Source organism: Bos taurus, chromosome 25 (assembly GCF_002263795.3).
Source record: "Bos taurus isolate L1 Dominette 01449 registration number 42190680 breed Hereford chromosome 25, ARS-UCD2.0, whole genome shotgun sequence".
NCBI classification, from domain to species: domain Eukaryota; kingdom Metazoa; phylum Chordata; class Mammalia; order Artiodactyla; family Bovidae; genus Bos; species Bos taurus.
The window spans coordinates 19,465,144-19,488,416 of record NC_037352.1 but is presented as its reverse complement, the minus strand read 5'-3'; the positions used below and the strand labels follow the sequence as shown (position 1 = coordinate 19,488,416).

The 23,273-nt window shown below is 38.0% G+C and overlaps 1 protein-coding gene across 1 annotated transcript in view; it reads right to left on the bottom strand.

Annotated features, from left to right (window-relative positions):
* Positions 1 to 23,273, bottom strand: part of ABCA16 (ATP binding cassette subfamily A member 16) — a 214,316-nt gene that overhangs the window by 135,419 nt on the left and 55,624 nt on the right. Inside the window, exons 9-10 of the mRNA XM_059881562.1 lie at positions 12,893 to 13,066; positions 6,659 to 6,840 (exon numbers count right to left, since the gene is read on the bottom strand). Of these exons, the coding sequence (XP_059737545.1) occupies positions 6,659 to 6,840; positions 12,893 to 13,066 (356 nt within the window). The remainder of the gene's footprint in view (positions 1 to 6,658; positions 6,841 to 12,892; positions 13,067 to 23,273) is intronic.

Genomic DNA, 23,273 nt, shown 5'->3' with positions numbered 1-23,273 from the left:
TTGGCTATTTGAGGTTTTTTGTATTTCCATACAAATTGTGAAATTATTTGTTCTAGCTCTGTGAAAAATACTGTTGGTAGCTTGATAGGGATTGCATTGAATCTATAGATTGAATCTATAGATAGCTTTGTGTAGTATACTCATTTTCACTATATTGATTCTTCTGATCCATGAACGGCAATTTCTCCATCTATTTGTGTCCTCTTTGATTTCTTTCACCAGTGTTTTATAATTTTCTATATATAGGTCTTTTGTGTCTTTAGGTTGATATATTCCTAAGTATTTTATTCTTTTCGTTGCAATGGTGAATGGAATTGTTTCCTTAATTTCTCTTTCTGTTTTCTCATTGTTAGTGTATAAGAATGCAAGGGATTTCTATGTGTTGATTTTATATCCTGCAAATTTACTATATTCATTGATTAGCTCTGGTAATTTTCTGGTGGAGTCTTTAAGGTTTTCTATGTAGAGGATCACATCATCAGCAAGCAGTGAGAGTTTTACTTCTTATGGAACAAAATAGAAAGCCCAGAGATAAATCCATGTACCTATGGGCACCATATCTTCGACAAAGGAGGCAAGAATATACAATGGAGAAAAGGCAATCTCTTTAACAAGTGGTGCTGAAAAAACTGGTCAACCACTTGTAAAAGAATGAAACTAGAACACTTTATAACACCATACACAAAAATAAACTCTAAATGGATTAAAGATCTAAACATTTAAGACCAGAAACTATAAAACTCCTAGAGGAAATCATAGGCAAAACACTCTCTGACATAAATCACAGCAGGATCCTCTATGACCCACCTCCCAGGTATTGGAAATAAAAGCAAAAATAAACAAATGGGCCTAATTAAACTTAAAAGCTTTTGCACAACAAAGGAAACTATAAGCAAGGTGAAAAGACAGCCTTCAGAATGGGAGAAAGTAATATCAAATGAAGCAACTGACAAAGAATCAATCTCAAAAATATACAAGCAACTCCTGCAGCTCAATTCCAGAAAAATAAACGACCCAATCAAAAAATGGGCCAAAGGACTAAATAGACATTTCTCCAAAGAAGACATACAGATGGCTAACAAACACATGAAAAGATGCTCAACATCACTCATTATCAGATAAACGCAAATCAAAACCACAATGAGGTACCATTTCACGCCAGTCAGAATGGCTGCTATCCAAAAGTCTACAAGCAATAAATGCTGGAGAGAGTGTGGAGAAAAGGGAACCCTCTTACACTGTTGGTGGGAATGCAAACTAGTACAGCCACTATGGAGAACAGTGTGGAGATTCCTTAAAAAACTGGAAATAGAACTGCCTTATGACCCAGCAACCCCACTGCTGGGCATACACACCAAGGAAACCAGAATCGAAAGAGATACATATACACCAATGTTCATCGCAGCACTGTTTATAATAGCCAGGACATGGAAGCAACCTAGATGGCCATCAGCAGATGAATAGCTAAGAAAGCTATGGTACATATACACAATGGAATATTACTCAGCCATTAAAAAGAATACATTTGAATCAGTTCTAATGAGGTGGATGAAACTGAAGCCTATTATACAGAGTGAAGTAAGCCAGAAAGAAAAACACCAATACAGTATAATAACGCATATATATGAAATTTAGAACAATGGTAACAATAACCCTGTATGCGAGACAGCAAAAGAGACACAGAGGTATAGAACAGTCTTTTGGACTCTGTGAGAGAGGGTGAGGGTGGGACGATTTGGGAGAATGGGACTGAAACATGTACATTATCATATGTGAAACGAATCGCCAGTCCAGGTTCGATGCATGATACAGGGTCCTCAGGGCTGGTGCACTGGGATGACCCAGAGGGATGGGATGGGGAGGGAGGTGGGAGGAGAGGTTCAGGATGGAGAACACATGTACACCCATGGTGGATTCATGTCAATGTATGGCGAAACCACTACAATATTGTAAAGTAATTAACCTCCAATTAAAATAAATAAATTTATATTTAAAAATAAATAAAATAAAAAATTTTTAAATGATATCAAAATGATATGAAGTTTTATTTAAAAAATCCATAGATAACATCATATTCAATGGTGAAATTTCCCCTAATATCAGGAACAAGATAAGGAGGCCTACTTTCACTTTTGCTACTCACCACTGTACTGGGAGATTCAGTCAGAACAATGAGGCAGAAAAAGAAATAAAAGGCACTCAAATTGGAAAGGAAGATGACATGATCCTACTTATTAAAAAAAAACCCAAAGAATACACACCCAAACTCATAGAGATAAACACATTCAGCAAAGGTGCAAGGTATAAGAACAATATGCAAAAATCAGCTGTAGTTTTATATACAAGCAACAAGCAATACAAAAATAAAACTAACAATTCCAGTTACAATAGAATCCAAAATAGTAAAATACTTGGGAATAAAGTTAACGAAAAGTGAAAGACTTGTACAGAAAAAACTGTAAAACTTTGCTGAAAGAATTTAAATAAGACATACAAATAATATTTTTAATCTGGCAATATTAGTTAAAACAATCAACAAATTCAATGTAATTCTTATAAAAATTTAGATGAACATTCTTGGAGAAATACAAAAATTGAGCATTAAGTTCATATGGACTTGCAAGAGGCCCCTAACAGCCAAAACAATGTTGGTAAAGAAGAACTAGGTTGGAGTATTCACACTTTCAAATTTCAAAATTTACTATAAATATACAATAATCAAATCAGTATGGTACTGTTATAAGGATACGTATATAGGCCAAAGGAATAAAATTAAAGGTCCAGAAATAAACTAGTACATCTGTGATCAATCTTTTCCATCAAGTGTGCTAAGGCCATTTAATAGGGAAAGAATAGTCTTTTCAAATAGTGTTGTGAAGAGAACAGGATATCCACGTGCAAAAGACTGAAGTTGGATCCCTACCTCACACTACACAGAAATTAAATAAAAATTGACCAATGATCTAAATATAAGTGATAAAAATCACCAAACTCTTAGAAGAAAAAATAGACACTTTATATTTGTCATTGTCAAGACTTTATATTTGACAATGGTTACTAAGATATGACACCAAATTCACAGTAACAAAATAAAAATTGGTAAATTGGATTAATCAACACGTAAAGCTTTTATGCATGAAAAGGCACTGTCAAGATAGTGAAAAGACAACCCACAGAATGGAAGAAAATATTTGCAAACCATGTATCTGATAAGAGTCTAGTGTCCAGAATATATAAAAAGACAAACAATCCCATTTTAAAATCGGCACAGAACTTGCATAGACATTTTTCTAAATAATATATACAAATGGTCAATAAGTACATTAAAAGACCTCAGCATGATTAGTCATTAGGGAAATGCAAGTCAAAACAAGATATACCTTATATCCTCAAGGGTAAAATAAAAGAAAGAAAAAAAGAAACAGTTCAGTGGTTTCATTAAACATAGAATTACCAAAAACCACCAAACTGAAAACATTAAACACAAAATTACCATGCTTAGGTACAGTCCCAAATTCCACTCATAGATATAGTTCCAAAAGACCTGAAACAGGTATTCAAACAAACACTTATACATAAATATTCATAGCATCACTACTCAATAGTCATAGGATGTCCTTTACATCCAACTAAGAATGACTAGATAAAGGAAATACTTAGCCTCTGTGTATATACAATAGAATATTATTCAGCAATCAAAAAGATTGAAGTACTGATACATACTATAACATGGATAAACCTCAAAAACGTGCTAAGCAAAAGAAGTCAGACACAAATGATCACATATTGACTGACTATTTCTATGAAACATCCAGAATTGGTAAATCCATTGAAAAAGAAAGCTGATTAGTAATTACTAGGGACTTGGGATAGGGGAAAATGGGATATGGCTTCTTAATGAGTATAGAATTTTATTTTTGGGTGATGAAAAGATTTTGGAACTAGATTTGTGCATGTATGGGGTTTCCTGGGTGGCTCAGTGATAAAGAATCTAGCTGCTAATGCAGGAGACACAGAAGACATGGGTTTTACCTCCAGGAAGATCCCCTGGAGGAGGAACTGGAAAGCCACTCCAGTATTCTTGCCTGTAGAATCTCATGGACAGAGGGGTACCATCCAGGATTCTGTCCCTGGCCGGCTATACTCCTCTGGGTTGTAAAGAGTTGGACACGACTGAGCAACTGAGCATGCCACATATGCATGTGCATGTATATTGTAAATGTATAAAATGTCATCACCTGTTCACTTTTAATTTTAAGTTATATGAATTTCACCTAAATTAAAACACTAAATGTGAAAAAAATGAGGCACTAAAAAATTAAAAACACTTTAGCTTGGTTTACTTTTTGAGATACAGGAAATCTGCTACATACTTTCAGGGGTTATTTTGTTGTTGTTTGGTCACTAAGTTGTGTCTGACTCTTTGCGACACCATGGACTGTAGCATGCCAGGCTCCTCTGTCCTTCACTATCTCCTGGAGTTTGTTGAAATTCATGTCCATAGAGTCAGTGATGTTATCTAACCATCTCATCCTTGGCCACCTCCTTCTCCTTTTGCCTTCAATCTTTCCCAGCATCAGGGTTTTTTCCAATAAGTTGGATCTTTGTACCAGGTGGCAAAGTATTGCAGCTTAAGCTTCAGCAACAATCCCTCCAATGAATATTCAGTATTGATTTCCTTTAAGATTGACTGGTTTGATCTCCTTGCAGTCCAAGGGACTCTCAAGAGTCTTCTCCAGCACCACAGTTTGAAAGCATTGATTCTCCAATGCTCAGCCTTCTTTATGGTCCAATCCTCACATGTGTACATGACTACTGGAAAAATTATATCTTTGACTATATGGATCTTTGACTATACAGACCTCAGCAAAATGATGTCTCTGCTTTCCCTCCAAAGAGAAAGCGTCTTTTAATTTCATGGCTGCAGTCACCAGTGATTTTGGAGCCCAAGAAAATAAAAATCTGTCACTGCTTCCATTTTCCCCCTTCTATTTGCTATGAAGTGATGGGACCAGACGCTATGATCTTAGTTTTTTGAATGTTGAGTGTTAAGCCACTTTTTAACTTTACTCTTTCACCCTCATCAAGAGGCTCTTTAGTTCTCTTCACCTTCTGCTATTAGAGCAGTATCATCTTCATATCTGAGTTTGTTGATATTTTCCCTGTAATCTTTATTCCATCTTGTGATTCATCCAGTCTTCCATTTTGCATGATGCATTGTGCATGTTAGTTAAATAAGCAGGGCAACAATATACGGCCTTGTCATACTCCTTTCCCAATTTTGAACCAGTCAATTGTTCCATGTCTGGTTCTAAATGCTGCTTCTTGATCTGCATACAGATTTTTCAGGAGACAGGTAAGGTGGTATTGCACTTCTATCTCTTTAAGAATTTTCCACAGTTTTTTTGTGATTCACACACTCAAAGGCTTTAGCATAGTCAATGAAGCAGAAGTAGATATTTTTCTGCAACTCCCTTGCTTTCTTCAGTGATCCAGTGTATGTTGGCAATTTGATCTCTGGTTCCTCTGCCTTTTCTAAACTCAGCTTATATATCTGGAAGTTCTCAGTTCACGTACCTCTGACAATGCTAAAGAATGTTCAAACTACCATACAATTGTTCTCGTTTCACATACTAGCAACGTTAAGCTCAAAATACTTCAAGTTAGGCTTCAGAGGTACGTGAACTGGGAAACAGAGACAGACATCACACTCTTGGGCTCCAAAACCACTGCTGATGGTGACTGCAGCCATGAAATTAAAAGATATTCCTTGGAAGAAAAGCTATGACAAACCGAGACAGCATATTAAAAAGAAGAGACATTACTTAGCTGACAAAGGTCCATCTAGTCAAAGCTATGGTTTTTCCAGGAATCATGTACGGATGTGAGAGTTGGACTATAAAGAAAGCTGAGCGCCAAAGAATTGATGGTTTTGAACTGTGGTGTTGGAGAAGACCCTTGAGAGTCCCTTGGACTGCAAGGAGATCCAACCAGTCAATCCTAAAGGAAATCAGTCCTAAATATTCACTGGAAGGACTGATGTTGAAGCTGAAACTCCAATATTTTGGCCACCTGATGCAAAGAACTGACTCATTAGAAGAGACCTTGATGCTGGGAAAGACTGAAGGCAGGAGAAGAAGGGGATGACAGAGGATGAGATGGATGGTATCGCTGACTCAGTGGACATGAGTTTGACCAAGTTCTGGGAGTTGGTGATGGACAGGGAAGCCTCGTGACCTGCAGTCCATGGGGTCACATAGTTGGACTGAGCAACTGAACTGAACTGAACCCTCCACTCATCAGGATCTAAGAAACTATCACATATGAACTTAACAGGGAACATAGTTTACAGACACTTTTACATTTTTTACATTTTTACAATTTTACACTTTTACATTTTTACACTTTTACATTTCTTTATACTCCAAATTAATCCATTATGTACTACTTGACTGAAGAAGGGCTATGTTACTCACAGTGTTTTAATGTACAGGGTTTCAGTATCTTATTCATACTGTTCATCTGCATATGTGGAAGGTCTTTAAAGTATATCAAGAAATGGCCAGTATTTCAGTATGGATGGTATGCAAATGTTTCTGTACATGCCCTTGCTCATAAGGACTATGGTTTTCACAACAATAGAAGCATTAGAACTCACCATAAGAAAAAAGTACCATGGTTGAGGCATGCCATATTGCCCTGGAAAGACAGCTTCTATGTACCAGGTCACAAGGCCATACAAGAAAGCATCAATTACAAGCATTCCCATCATATGGCCAAAGGTGAGGTTATCCTCAAGGGTGGCTGGTGTCCAAATCTTATTCCAGTTCACACCAGTTTCTGAAATAAAAGGAGATATATACCATAGATGACAGCTCTGTGATTGAAACAGCAAAACACAAAACAAAACAAAACAAAAGGTTGATAATCTAAATTTTACTAAGGTGAATTATCTATATGTTGATACCCTTAGTAATTAGTTCATCCAAGAAAATGATGGAATATGTAATAACATTGATTTCTTTCCTCCTCCCTTGAAAATCTACAAAAATAATAGGAATGCCTGAGATAAAGTCAATGACTAAAAAACAAAAATGAAGAGTAACAAAAAGCCAAGAAAAAAAAAAAAAAAAAAAGACCTATTAGAAACTATCCCTCTACTTTTCCTCTAATTTTAAGTTCCCACTGAAATAACCATTAGTATATACACATTTGGAAAAACATTTAATATAACTAGAGAAGGATGATTACCAAGTAGAAGAGAAAAAGAAGTTTTGCTGACACTACTGATGGAAAGAGAAAAACATGTTACCAAAAGATTACAAGTAGCACAACTGAAAAAGCATCAGGGCTTGCGGTGAACTCCTAATGCAAATAAGAAAGATGTTAAACACAGTGGCCCATGAAACCCATCCTGCCTTCAACTTTAGCCCTTCTCCTATAGCTCAGCACTATGAGAAGAATGTTCATAAACATTGTGTCTTTGAGAAAGCTATACAAGCAGAGGTACTAGCCTGAGAAAAAAGGATTTGGTCAATTAAAGGTGATTATCAAAATGAAAGCCATCTCAGAGGCAATGAACAGTACATTAGAAAATCTAGAAAAAAAAAAAAAAGAATGCACAATACAAACTTCAGGAAGTCTATCATAACTTGAGAAATTCTGCTACTGAAAATAAAATAGGAGTTCCTGAAAAACAAAATACAAAAAAATAAAAAGCAAATGATTAATAAAATAATTTCACAAAAGTAACTCAGAAAACTAAAACTGTTTTAGTTTTAATTCTGTTGCAGATTAAGCCAATGAAAATTCACTAATTAAACCTAGTAAATTTTCTAATGCTTCATGTGTAAAGTAAGAATGATCTAAGTATCCACAAAGAAATCTTATATATATTCTTATGACTGGCTATTCATTTGGATTAGACTATTGTTCACAGATGAGAAAACTATCTTCAATCCTCATTAATCAATAAATGCAATGAAATTCCCACTAAAGATTAACAATATTTTTCATCGAATTTGGCAAAGTTATCCTGAAGTTCAAGAGGTAAGCAAAGTGATAAGAATGACTGAAGAGCAACAAGGTATGAAGACAAGACCAACAGATATTAAGACTTATTATAAAGCTATAATGAGTAAAACCATCATGGTATTGACACAAAAGGAGACTAAAAAAGAATGGAAACTATTAATACCACTAGAACCAGATCCATGCATGTATTGAAAGGTGATGTGAAGTAGGTGAAATGAAAAAGCAATAGAGAACAATAGACATTCCAATAAATTATTGTAAAAGCTTGATTTTCATGTGAAAAAAAATAAAATTAGATATAGCAACTCTATGCTTATTGAAAATCCAGATGTAAAAATTAAAAAATATAAAATTTAGAAGAAAATATAGGATTATCTTTATGACTCTGGGTATTGAAGGATTTCTTGAAGATGACACAAGTGTACAAATTAAAGGAAAAGACTGACAAGCCTGATCACATTATAGAATTTTTTGGAAAAAAGATACCATGAACACAAGTTAAATGAATCACAGTCTAAGGATAGTTATTTACATTGTGGATAACTGTAACCATGAAATTAAAAGATGCTTGCTTCTTGGAAGAAAAGCTATGACAAACCTAGGCAGCGTATTAAAAAGCAGAGACATCACTTTGCGGACAAAGGTCAATATAGTCAAAGCCATGGTTTTTCCAGCAGTCATGTATGGATGTGAGAGTTGAATCACAAAGATAGCTGAGCACTGAAGAATTGATGCTTTTGAACTGTGGTGCTGGAAAAGACTCTGGAGAGTCCCATGGACAGCAAGGAGATCAAACCAGTCAATCCTAAAGGAAATCAACCTTGAATATTCATTGGAAGGACTGATGCTGAAGCTGCAATACTTTGGCCACCTGCTATAAAGAATGGACTCATTGGAAAAGACCCTGATGCTGGGAAAGATTGAGGGCAGGAGGAGAAAGGGGTGACAGAGGATGAGATGGTTGGATGGCATAGCTGACTGAATGGACATGAGTTTGAGCAAACTCTGGGAGATAATGAAGGACAAAGAAACCTGGTGCAGTCCATGGGATTGCAGAGTCAGACACGACTGAGCGACTGAACAACAACTTACAACATTTAGACAATTCAAATACTTTTATGTAGCAATAAAGCCTTCCTTTTCTCCCTTAAAATTGATAGATTTAGATGCTATTTTTTACTTAGCATAAAAGATAAAGTAATTCCATGGTGTAAAGGATATAAAATTTTGAAATACCCCCCAGTTTACAGTCCATTTCTCCTTATCTTCTAATGTTCTGGCATTTTGTGTCCTGGGGAGCAGCAATGCAAATGTTCATTTGAAAAGGATGTCCCTTCTAAAAATGAAGACAAGTAGGAAAGGCAGCCCTCACTTCACATAAGAAAAGAAGGAAAATAAGGTACAGAGGACAGGTACATGGGTCCTTGGTTTTCCTATTTCAGGGAAACCCTGGTGAAATATTCAGGTGGAATCATGTAGAATATCCAACATTGCATGATTGGTGGTATTGTTATTGGCAGAGTAAGGCAGCTAGATAAATAAACCCGAAGTGATGTTACTGACCCCTCATACCTTAAAAGCCACATTCAGAGCTTGTATAACTTTCCAAGTATTTATAAAGGCCAAAGAGTCTCAGAGAGAGCCAGAGGAAGGCAGAGAACTGAATGAGGACTTTTAAGGCTAGATCTACTAGCCAGAACCATGTTTCTAACAGATGCAGGCCAAACATAAAGAGTCACACTTCAGTTTGTAAGTCCATAAAGCAGCTCAGGTTAGGTACTCTACTGTAGATATACAAGATCCAGAAGATACCACATGTATTTGAGGCCACCATGTCCCTCCATCATAAGAGATCCCATAAATTTCCAAACCCGTCCATACTATTTTGAAGAATATGAGAAGGAAAGAGACGTCTGAAAAACTGACTCATTCAGAAGACCAGATCAGATCAGATCAGTCGCTCAGTCGTGTCCGACTCTTTGCGACCCCATGAATTGCAGCACGCCAGGCCTCCCTGTCCATCACCAACTCCCGGAGTTCACTCAGACTCAAGTCCATCGAGTCGGTGATGCCATCCAGCCATCTCATCCTCTGTCGTCCCCTTCTCCTCCTGCCGCCAATCCCTCCCAGCATCAGAGTCTTTTCCAATGAGTCAACTCTTCGCATGAGGTGGCCAAAGTACTGGAGTTTCAGCTTTAGCATCATTCCTTCCAAAGAAATCCCAGGGCTGATCTCCTTCAGAATGGACTGGGTTGGATCTCCTTGCAGTCCAAGGGACTCTCAAGAGTCTTCTCCAACACCACAGTTCAAAAGCATCAATTCTTCGGCACTCAGCCTTCTTCACAGTCCAACTCTCACATCCATACATGACCACAGGAAAAACCATAGCCTTAACTAGACGGACCTTTGTTGGCAAAGTAATGTCTCTGCTTTTGAATAGGCTCTCTAGGTTGGTCATAACTTTCCTTCCAAGGAGTAAGCGTCTTTTAATTTCATGGCTGCAGTCACCATCTGCAGTGATTTTGGAGCCCAGAAAAATAAAGTCTGACACTGTTTCCACTGTTTCCCCATATATTTCCCATGAAGTGCCGGGACCGGATGCCATGATCTTAGTTTTCTGAATGTTGAGCTTTAAGCCAACTTTTTCACTCTCCTCTTTCACTTTCATCAAGAGGCTTTTGAGTTCCTCTTCACTTTCTGCCATAAGGGTGGTGTCATCTGCATATCTGAGGTTATTGATATTTCCCCCAGCAATCTTGATTCCAGCTTGTGTTTCTTCCAGTCCAGCGTTTCTCATGATATACTCTGCATATAAGTTAAATAAACAGGGTAACAATATAAAGCCTTGACGAACTCCTTTACCTATTTGGAACCAGTCTGTTGTTCCATGTCCAGTTCTAACTGTTGCTTCCTGACCTGCATACAAATTTCTCAAGAGGCAGATCAGGTGGTCTGGTATTCCCATCTCTTGAAGAATTTTCCACAGTTGATTCTGATCCACACAGTCAAAAGCTTTGGCATAGTCAATAAAGCAGAAATAGATGTTTTTCTGGAACTCTCTTGCTTTTTCTATGATCCAGCGGATGTTGGCAATTTGATCTCTGGTTCCTCTGCCTTTTCTAAAACCAGCTTGAACATCAGGAAGTTCACAGTTCACATATTGCTGAAGCCTGGCTTGGAGAATTTTGAGCATTACTTTACTAGCGTGTGAGATGAGTGCAATTGTGCGGTAATTTGCGCATTCTTTGGCATTGCCTTTCTTTGGGATTGGAATGAAAACTGACCTTTTCCAGTCCTGTGGCCACTGCTGAGTTTTCCAAATGTGCTGGCATATTGAGTGCAGCACTTTCACAGCATCATCTTTCAACTGGAATCCATCACCTCCACTAGCTTTGTTCATAGTGATGCTTTCTAAGGCCCACTTGACTTCACATTCCAGGATGTCTGGCTCTAGGTCAGTGATCACACCATCGTGATTATTTGGGTTGTGAAGATCTTTTTTGTACAGTTCTTCTGTGTATTCTTGCCATCTCTTCTTAATATCTTCTGCTTCTGTTAGGTCCATACCATTTCTGTCCTTTATCGAGCTCATCTTTGCATGAAACGTTCCTTTGTTATCTCTGATTTTCTTGAAGAGATCCCTAGTCTTTCCCATTCTGTTGTTTTCCTCTATTTCTTTGCATTGATTGCTGAAGAAGGCTTTCTATCTCTTCTTGCTCATTCAGAAGAACCTGAGTAAATCACTAAATTAGACTTATATTTATTTTCTTCAGCACAATAGTGCTGAGTTTGGAGGAAAATTAGTTACAGGAAATAAAGACCTTATATTTGCTTTTTACATCAGAGTAGTATAATGTATCAGAGAATGCAATGGCACCCCACTCCAGTACTCTTGCCTGGAAAATCCCATTGGCGGAGGAACCTGGAAGGCTGCAGTCCATGGGGTCGCTAAGAGTCGGACACGACTGAGCGACTTCACTTTCACTTCTTACTTTCATGCATTGGAGAAGGAAATGGCAACCCACTCCAGTGTTCTTGCCTGGAGAATCCCAGGGGTGGTGGAACCTGGTGGGCTGCCATCTATGGGGTCGAACAGAGTTGGATACGACTGAAGCGACTTAGCAGCAGCAGCAGCAGCAGCAGCAGCAGTATAATGTATTATTGGAACAGATGTAGAAAAACTCATGTGTTACTGGTGGGACAATAAATTGATCTACTCTTTTTGAAGATTATCATAAACTTTGGCCACCTCTTGCGATGAGTTGACTCATTGGAAAAGACTCTGATGCTGGGAGGGATTGGGGGCAGGAGGAGAAGGGGACAACAGAGGATGAGATGGCTGGATGGCATCACTGACTCGATGGACATGAGTCTGAGTGAACTCCGGGAGTTGGTGATGGACAGGGAGGCCTGGCGTGCTGTGATTCATGGGGTCGCAAAGAGTCAGACACGACTGAGCGACTGATCTGATCTGATCTGATTCACACCATATGAGAAAATATATGAATACTATTAAGGGCAGTAGCAAAAAGTTGGAAAATTCTTAAGCATACACTGATAAAGAATGGTTAATTAATTATAATACCTTTTTTGTAATGGAATACTAAACAGCTTTGTAAAAGAAAAGAGTCTATCTCTATGTGGGAAGAGGTTTAACATATATTATTAGGTAAATAAGGAAAGTTGTAGAATAGAAGGTTAGTTCACACAATTGCCTTCATAATAAAAAAACAAATCCGGAAATAAATATTTTTATAGTATGTTCTTACCTCTTTAGTCACAGTCCCACCCACACTGTCTCTTTCTACATTTCTAGGAATCAAATAGAAAAGGCAAAATTTGCAAGGCAAACACTTACGTTTTGTTTCAAACTTGACAAGGAGTTTAATCCCCAGTGCCAAAGCAATATTTGGGCTGAGACAGGCAGCTACCTTCATGGTAAGGTTTATCCGTCCATAGTATTGAGCAATGGAATTAAATGGAAAGAAACTGACAAAATATATAAAGCTTCCAGCAGAAGCAGCCAAACGGGCTGCAAATGAGAAGGAAATTATAAGGTCAGTTTAAAGCAATATACAAACTAATGAATGATAAATAAACTATAAGTAAGTTCATAAGACTACACTAAAGGATAAGAATGTAAACTCTATGAGGGAAGAGAATTTATCTTTTTCACCCTCATATCACCGATGTCTGGAACACAATATGTGTTCAGTAAATATTTATTAAATGAATGAATTAATGTATAGGATGACAATGTATAGGATATTTACCACATATGATAAAAATGTGCAGTCATTTAAACAAAGAATCACCCTTACATTTGTTCCTTTCTCATTTCTAAAACTTACTTATTCATTATTACTTGGTTTGGAGAATTATAAACGCACATCATTAGCATTAATATAAATTTAATACCTTAGTGTTTCTAGAGTTTGAAATTATGGGTAGAATAATAAGCCATAGTGAAGTTTTTAACACATGCTTTCAATCTACATCATGATAGTCAAAAGAGAATAGTTAAATAAATAGTTAATTATTGAGAGTTGGATATGATTAGGTCCATAAATACAGGCTCCTGTAAGCTAGAAAAAGAATTTTTGTCAAGATTATCATTGAGACAGGAGATCAAGAAGGTGGAGTAAGAGGATGCGGTGCTCACCTCCCTTCATGAACACATAAAAAAATACATACACATGTAGAATAATTCTCACTGAAAACTAATTGCAAACAGGTAGAAAGATTACTGTAAAATCAAAGTTCTAAGAAAGATACTCATAGAATATGACAGGATGGGAAGAAAAACAATCAGGTTGTGGAATCTGTGTCCTTAGGAGGGGAATCAGAGATTGCATGGGTAGATATTTGCCATGGGGACTGAGCAGGTTGAGCCACAGACTGGGTGTCCCAGCTCGCGGGTCCTATATGGAGGAGACAAGCCCGTTGGCTGGTTGGAGAACCATGGAGGCAGATAAGAAGGTTGGAGATGCCTAGACTCCACTTTTGAGGAATGTTCAGGTGCTCGCTTGCCCCAGGCGAGGCTGAGAAACATATTCTCTAGCAGCTGCAGGGTTTCCTGAGACCACCTCCCTACACTTCCCAGCCCAAGCCAAACAACAACACTAGCACTGCTCACTCCACACTGCAGTGTGGCACTGGAGCTAGGGTGGTCAGGATTAAAGGCTCAAACTTGGGATGCAGAGATGACCCAGTCCCAGGGATGAGCCCAGGTGGGTGGTGGCCATTTTTGTCACCTTCTCAAGTGATGTCCTAGAAGCAACCCAGACTTTTGACACCAGCAAGGATGCTGGGCTTCCCACAGTTGCCTGTGTGCCCTTGTCCAAGCTGAAAAAACTCTTTGGCCCCACTCACAGCACACATAGTGTGACACTAGATCTAGGGCAGTCACGACCGGGGAAGAGATGTGATTATCAGCTGCATCTGAGCAGAGTGGCAGGTGCCCACACAGGCAAAACACTGGAGTCCTTTTAGGTGCATGTGCCCACTTGCTTCCGCACACCCCTCCTTTGAGGCAAAAGTCCTGGTAAGTACCCTGTAAAGTGAAAAGGTTACAATTATATTGTCACCCTTCTTATTTATCTGATCAACAACATGAGATATGCAGATGACACCACTCTAATGGCAGAAAGAGCCTCTTGGTGAAGGTGGAAGGGGAGAGTAAAAAAGGACTGATGCTGAAGCTGAAGCTCCAATACTTTGGCCACCTGATCTGAAGAGCTGACTCATTGGAAAAGACCCTGATGCTGGGAAAGACTAAAGGCAGGAGAAGAGGATGACAGAGGACAAGATGCTTGGACAGCATCACTAGCTCAAGGAAATGAGTTTGAGCAAACTCCAGGAGATGTTTAAGGACAGGGGAAACCTGGCATGCTCAGTCCATGGGGTTGCAAAAAATTCAGACATGACTGAGTAACTGAACAACAAAGCACCTATTTACGGTAAAAACTCTCTAGAAAGCAGCATAAAGGGAACCTAACTAAACATTGTAATGACCATTTATGACAAACCTCTGGCAAACATCCTACACAATGGTGAGAAGCTGAGAATATTTTTTTCCAAGATCACGAACATGACAAGGATGTCCACTCTCACCGATTTTATTCAACATAATTTTTCTATAGCAATCAGAGAAGAAAAAGAAATAAAGAATAAAAATTGGAAAAGAAGAAGTAAAACTTTCACTGTTTGCAGATGACATGATACTATAAACAGAAGATCTTAAAGATGCTACCAGAAAACCACTAGGGCTCATCAATGAATTTCGTAAAGTTGCGGGTAACAAAATTAACAGAGAAATCTATTGCATTTCTACACACTATCAGAAAGAGAAATTCAAGAAGCAATTTCATTTACCACTGTATCAAAAAGAGTAACATACCTAGGAATAAGCCTACCTAAGAAAATCAGAGATACCAAAGGAATATTTCATGCAAAGATGGGCTTGATAAAGGACAGAAATGGTATGGACCTAACAGAAGCAGAAAATATTAAGAAGAGATGGCAAGAATACACAGAAGAACTATACAAAAAAGATCTTCACAACCCAGATAATCACGATGGTGTGATCACTGACCTAGAGCCAGACATCCTGGAATGTGAAGTCAAGTGGGCCTTAGAAAGCATCACTATGAACAAAGTTAGTGCAGGTGATAGAATTCCAGTTTAGCTGTTCCAAATCCTGAAAGATGATGCTGTGAAAGTGCTGCACTCAATATGCCAGCACATTTGGAAAACTCAGCAGTGGCCACAGGACTGGAAAAGGTCAGTTTTCATTCCAATCTCAAAGAAAGGCAATGCCAAAGAATGCGCAAACTACCGCACAATTGCACTCATCTCACACGCTAGTAAAGCAATGTTCAAAATTCTCCAAGCCAGGCTTCAGCAATATGTGAACCGTGAACTTCCTGATGTTCAAGCTGGTTTTAGAAAAGGCAGAGGAACCAGAGATCAAATTGCCAACATCCGCTGGATCATGGAAAAAGCAAGAGAGTTCCAGAAAAACATCTATTTCTGCTGTATTGACTATGCCAAAGCCTTTGACTATGTGGATCAGAATCAACTGTGGAAAATTCTTCAAGAGATGGGAATACCAGACCACCTGACCTGCCTCATGAGAAATCTGTATGCAGGTCAGGAAGCAACAGTTAGAATTGGACATGGAACAACAGACTGGTTCCAAATAGGTAAAGGAGTATGTCAAGGCTGAATATTGTCACTGTGTTTATTTAACTTCTATGCTGAGTACATCATGAGAAACACTGGACTGGAATAAACACAAGCTGGAATCAAGATTGCCAGGAGAAATATCAATAACCTCAGATATGCAGATGACACCATCCTTATGGCAGAAAGTGAAGAGGAACTCAAAAGCCTCGTGATGAAAGTGAAAGAGGAGAGTGAAAAAGTTGGCTTAAAGCTCAACATTCAGAAAATGAAGATCATGGCATCCGGTCTCAGCACTTCATGGGAAATATATGGGGAAACAGTGGAAACAGTGTCAGACTTTATTTTTCTGGGCTCCAAAATCACTGCAGATGGTGACTGCAGCCATGAAATTAAAAGACGCTTACTCCTTGGAAGGAAAGTTATGACCAACCTAGAGAGCCTATTCAAAAGCAGAGACATTACTTTGCCAACAAAGGTCCGTCTAGTTAAGGCTATGGTTTTTCCTGTGGTCATGTATGGATGTGAGAGTTGGACTGTGAAGAAGGCTGAGCGCCGAAGAATTGATGCTTTTGAGCTGTGGTGTTGGAGAAGACTCCTGGGAGTCCCTTGGACTGCAAGGAGATCCAACCAGTCCATTCTGAAGGAGATCAGCCCTGGGATTTCTTTGGAAGGAATGATGCTAAAGCTGAAACTCCAGTACTTTGGCCACCTCATGCGAAGTTGACTCATTGGAAAAGACTCTGATATTGGGAGGGATTGGGGGCAAGAGGAGAAGGGGACGACAGAGGATGAGATGGCTGAATGGCATCACTGACTCGATGGACGTTGAGTCTGAGTGAACTCCGGGAGTTGGTGATGGACAAGGAGGCCTGGTGTGCTGTGATTCATGGGGTTGCAAAGGGTCGGACACGACTGAGCAACTGATCTGATCTGATCTGGTCTGAAGGAAACAAAACACCTGTACTCTGAAAACTACAAGATGCTGATGAAAGCAACCAAAGAAGACACAAACAGATGAAAGACATCCCATGGTCATGGATTGGAAGAATCAACATAGTCAAACACAGAAATCTAAAGACTGAATGCAATCCCTATCAAATTACCAATGGCATTTTTCACAGAATTGGAACAAAAAATCCAAAACTTTGTATGGAGAAACAAAAGCCTCCATGTAATGAAAGCAATCTTGAGAGATAAAACAGAGCTGGAAGAATCAGGATCCCTGACTTCATATTATATTACAAAGCTATAGTCATCAAAACAGTATGGTACTGCCACAAAAACAGAAATATAGACCAATGGGAAAAGGAATCAGCTATGAAAGTATTAGTTGCTCAGTCATGTCTGACTCTTTGCAACCCCATGGATTAATTGTAGCCCACCAGGCTCTTTTGTCCATGGAATTCTCCAGGCAAGAATACTGAAGTGGGTTGCCATTTCCTTCTCCAGGGGCATCTTCCCAACCCAGCAATCTAACCCGAGTCTCTTACATCTCCTGCATTGTAGGTAGATTATTTACCATCTGAGCCATCAGGGAAGCCTCTTAATCAGTTAAACCTCAACACCAAAAAAAGTTAAAACTAAATAAAAATCTATCTCTTGAGGTATAACTAGGTTGCTTCCATGTCTTGGTTATTTTAAATAATGCTGTAATGGGGGTACAGATATCTCTTGGAGAAGTAATTTCAATTCCTTTGGATGTATACCTAGAAGTGGGATTGCTGTATCTTATGGTAATGCTATTTGTAATTTTTTAAGAAACCTCAAAAGTGTTCTACAGAGTGGCTACAACAATGTATATTCCACCAACTGTATATATGCTATGCTATGCTATGCTAAGTCACTTCAGTCGTGTCCGACTCTGAGGGACTCCATAGACGGCAGCCCACCAGGTTCCACTGTCCCTGGGATTCTCTAGGCAAGAACACTGGAGTGGGTTGCCATTTCCTTCTCCAATGCATGAAAGAGAAAAGTGAAAGTGAAGTCGCTCAGTCGTGTCCGACTCTTAGCGACCCCATTGACTGCAGCCTACCAGGCTCCTCCGTCCATGGGATTTTCCAGGCAAGAGTACTGGAGTGGGGTACCATTAAAGTTCTTTATTCTCCACATCCTCACCAACACATGCTATATTTTGTAATCTTGGTAATAGCCAACCTAACAGTTGTGATAATTGAATCTGAGTTCCAGATTACCACATTATGAAATTTAAATTTAAATGTCAAGTTTTGAAAAAATTGACAAGGAATACAGAGAAACAAGTAAGGAGAAAATAAATCAACAGCAGTTATCCCTGAGAAAGACCAGATGGTGGACTTTCTAGATCAACAGATTTAGACAAATGTTCTAAGATGCTCACACAGCTAAAGAAAGATGAGGATAAACTCAAGAAAATTATATATGAGCAAAACAAAGTATCAATAAAGAGGTGAAAAACATAGGAAGGAATAAAGAAATTCTAAAGCTGAATAATACAATAAAAGCAATGACTATTCAGTAGAGTGTTTCAAAATTGAATTTTCACAGGCAGGAGACTCAGTGAACTTTAAGACTATACAACTGGAAAGTTCAGTTTTGAGTAATATAAAGTAATAAGATTGAAGAAAAGCAAACAGTGTAGGGATCTGTGGGATAACATTAAGTGGACCAACATAACCACTGTCAGAGCGCATGAAAGAGAAGACAGAATAAAGGAGAACTTATCTGAAGCAATAGTGGATGAAATTTTCCCAAACTTGATGAAAACAAATATAATGATTCAAGAAGCTTATCAAGAAGCTTAACAAACTCTAAATAGCACGACCTGCAGAAGACTGACACTGAGCACATTATAATCAAATTGTTAAAATCTAAAGACAAAGAATTTGGAAAGGAGCAAGAGAAGAGGATCATATGCAAAGATCCTCATATGATTATTGGAAGAATTTCTAAACAGAAAGTTTGAAGGTCAGGAGGCTGTGGGTGAATATATTCAGATTTCTCAAGGAAAAAAATCAGCAAAAACCAAGAATTCTTAATGCTTCAAACTGTTCTTTTAAGATGAAGGAGAAATGAGTAACAAATAAAGAAAAATTACCTGTCCTGGGGTCTTTCAGGTTGAAAGAAATATAGTTGAGGCTATATGAACAAGCAAAGATCTCCAGTAAAAGTAAATTCATGTACAATTATTAAAGCTAGTATTACTGTATCAACTATACCTCAACTTAAAAAGAGGAATGCAGGAGAGTCTGAGTCAGAGAAGATTATGTGATAATCAAAGTAGGATTGGAATGATGGAATTGCCAAAAGAGTTCATAAGCCAAGGAATGTTGACTGTTTTCAAAAATGGGAAAAAGGCAAGAAAATGTATTCTTTACTATAGGCTCCCAAGGAATACAGTAGTGCGTCTTTTAGCCAAGTGCACACAGGACAGTCTTCAGGATAGAGCATATGTTAGGCCACAAATCAAATCACAAAACTTTTGAGTTAAGATAAATGTCATGTAAACAATCTTCTTCAACTACAACAGGACTAGAATACTGAAAAGAAAATGGAAAAATTTACAATTTTGTGGAAGTTCAACAGTACACTCCTGAACAATCAATGGACAAAAAAGAAATAGCAAGAGAAATTAAAAGGTATATAGAGATGAATGAAAATGAAAACATAACATTAAATGAATTAAAAGCAGTACTAAGGGGCAAAATTATAGCTATAACTGCTTACTTTGAAAAAGAGGTTAGGATCTCCAATCAATAAATTAACTTCACAACTTAAGAAACTTGACAAAAACAAACAAACAAAATTGGAAACTATCAATAAAAAATAGAAAGCTAGAATAAAGAAGGAAATGTTAATAATAAAGATTATGGCAGAAATAAATAAAATAGAGAATTGAAAAATAGTAGGAAAAATAAACACTTACATGTGGAACTTAGAAAAATGGGACTGATGAAGTTACTTGCAAAGCAGAAGTGACTTACAGAGTTAGAATATGAAGCTATGGCTACCAAGGGAGAAGGTTAGGGTGAGGCATAAATCAGGAACTTGGGATGAACGAACACACACTCTATACACAAGATAGGTAGCCAACAACGATGTCTTGTATAGCACAGGGAACTCTATTCAATATTCTGTGATAACCTGAGAAAAGATTCTTACAGAGAGTGGGTATACATATATTAATATGCATAACAATTACTTTGCTGTACACCTGAAACACAATATTGCAAATAAACTATACACTAATAAAATTAAAATATTAAAAAAAAACACACAAGACAAAGAAAAAGCACGAAGACTTTCAATCCTAAGCACAGGGTATCTTTCCCTTTATTTGTATTTGCTTTAATTTCTGGTCAATGTTTCAAGTGAACAAGTCTTTCACCTCCTTGGTTTATTTTATTCTTTTTGATGCTATTGTAAGAGGGAAGATTTCCTTAATTTCTTTTTTGAATAGTTCATTGTTAATATATAAAAATATAATTGATTTTCATATCAGTTACTTTAGTGAATTTATTTTTTAAAATTTATTTGAATTGGAGGATAGTTATTTACAATACTGTGATGGTTTTTGCCTTACATTAATATGAATCAGCCATAGGCATACATTTGTCCCCTCCATTCTGTACCCACCTCCCTCCTTAATCCATCCCTCCAGGTTGTCACAGAGCACTAGCTTTGGTCGCCCTCTGTCATACATCAAACTTCCAGTGTCTATTTTACATACAGTAATGAATATGTTTTAATGCTATTCTCTCAAATCATCCCACCTACTCCTTCTCCCACTGAATCCAAAAGTCTGTTCTTTATGCCTGTGTCTCCTTTGCTGCCCTGCACATAGGGTCCTTAGTACATCTTTCTGGATTCCACAGATATGTGTTAACATATGGTATTTGTCTTTCTTTTTCTGACTTACTTGCCTCTGTATAACAGGCTCTAGGTTCATTCACCTCATTAGAACTGCCTCATATGTGTTCCTTTTTATAGCTGAGTAATATTCCATTGTGTATATATACCACAACTTCTTTATCCATTCATCTGCTGATGGACATCTAGGTTGCTTCCATGTCCTAGCTGTTGTAAATAGTGCTGCAATGAACACTGAGGTTTTATTGTTGTTCACTCACTTGTGTCCAACTCTTTGTGACCCCACAGGCTTCCCTGTCCTTCACTGTCTCCCAGAGTTTGCTCAAACTCATTTCCATTGAGTCAATGATGCCATCCAACAATCTCATCCTCTATTGCCCACTTCTTCTCCTGCCCTCAATCTTTCCCAGCATCAGGGTCTTTTCCAATGAGTCGGCTCTTTAGAACAAGTGACCAAAGTATTGGAGCTTCAGCTTCAGCATCAATTCTAATGAATATCCAGGGTTAACTTCCTTTAGGATTGACTTGTTTGATCTCCGTGCTGTCTAAGGGACTCTCAAGAGTTTTCTCCAGCAACACAGTTTGAAAGCATCAATCCTTTGGTGCTCAGCCAGCATTATGGTCCAACTCTCACATCTGTGCCTGACAACTGGAAAACCCATAGCTTTGGCTATCTGGAATTTTGTTGGCAAAGTGATGTCTCTGCTTTTTAATATGCTCTCTAGGTTTGTCATAGCTTTTCTTCCAAGGAGCAAGCATCTTTTAATTTCATGACTGCAGTCACTGTCCACAGTGACTTTTGGAGGGATACATGTGTCTTTCAAATTCTAGCTTCCTCAGGGTATATGCCTAGTAGTGGGATTTCTGTGTTATATGGTAGTTTTATTCCTAGATTTTAAAGGCATCTCCATACTGTTCTCCATAGTGGTTATATCAATTTGCATTCCCACCAACACTTTAATAGGGTTCCCTTTTCTGTACATCCTCTCAGCATTTATTGTTGACTTTTTGATGACAGCCATTCTGATTGGTGTGAGATGATACTTCATTGTGATTTTGGTTTGTATTTCTCTTATACTGCGTGATATTGAGCATATTTTCATGTGTTTATTAGCCATCTGTCTGTCTTCTTTGGAGAAATGTCTGTGTAGGCTCTCTGCTTGACAATGAATTTATTAGTAGCAACTGTGTGTGTGTGGAGTCTTTAGGATTTTCCATATATGCTGCTGCTGCTGCTGCTAAGTCACGTCAGTCGTGTCCGACTCTGTGCGACCCCACAGACGGCAGCCCACCAGACTCCCCCGTCTGTGGGACTCTCCAGGCAAGAATACTGGAGTGGGTTGCCATTTCCTTCTCCAATGCATGAAAGTGAAAAGTGAAAGTGAAGTCGCTCAGTCGTGTCCGACTCTTAGCGACCCCATGGACTGCAGCCTACCAGGCTCCTCCGTCCATGGGATTTTCCAGGCAAGAGTACTGGAGTGGGGTGCAAACATATATATTTTTACTTTTTATCTGGATATCTTTTACTTCTTTTTCTTGCCCATTTGTTTGACTAGAAATTCCAAATACTATGTGTAAAATTAGGTTATCTGTTTGACCTTTCTTATCTTTTAAAATGAATGTTTATTGTTATAAACTTTCAGTCCTGCTTTTCCTGCATCCTAAAAGTTTTGGTATGATTCTATTTGTTTTCGTTTTCCTGAAGATATTTTCTTGTTTCAACTCCTTTGACCAAAAGCTGGCTGTGTTCTTTAAAATTCACACATTTTAAGTTTTTCCATCTTTTTTTTTTTTTTTTAGTTTTATTCCATTGTGATTGAAAAGTAATTGGAATTTCAATCTTCTTAAGTTTTTAATGACTTGTTTTCTGACCTAATGTGTTAGGCTCTGGACTATACTCCATGTACACTTCAGAAGGCTATATTCTGTTATTGGGTGAAATGTACTGCTTATGTCTGTTACATTCATTTGGTCAATGGTGCTCAAATCTTGTTTCCTTACTGATTTTTCTCTCTAGATGATCTATCCATTTTTGAAAGTGGGGATATTTAAGTTTCCTCCTCCAACTGTATTGCTATTTCTCCCTTCAGGTATTTCAATATATGCTTTATATACTTAGGTATTCTGATGGTTGGTGCATATATAATAGTTATATCTTCTTGATGCATTGAACTTTTTGTCATTATGTAATGTCCTTCTTTGTTCCT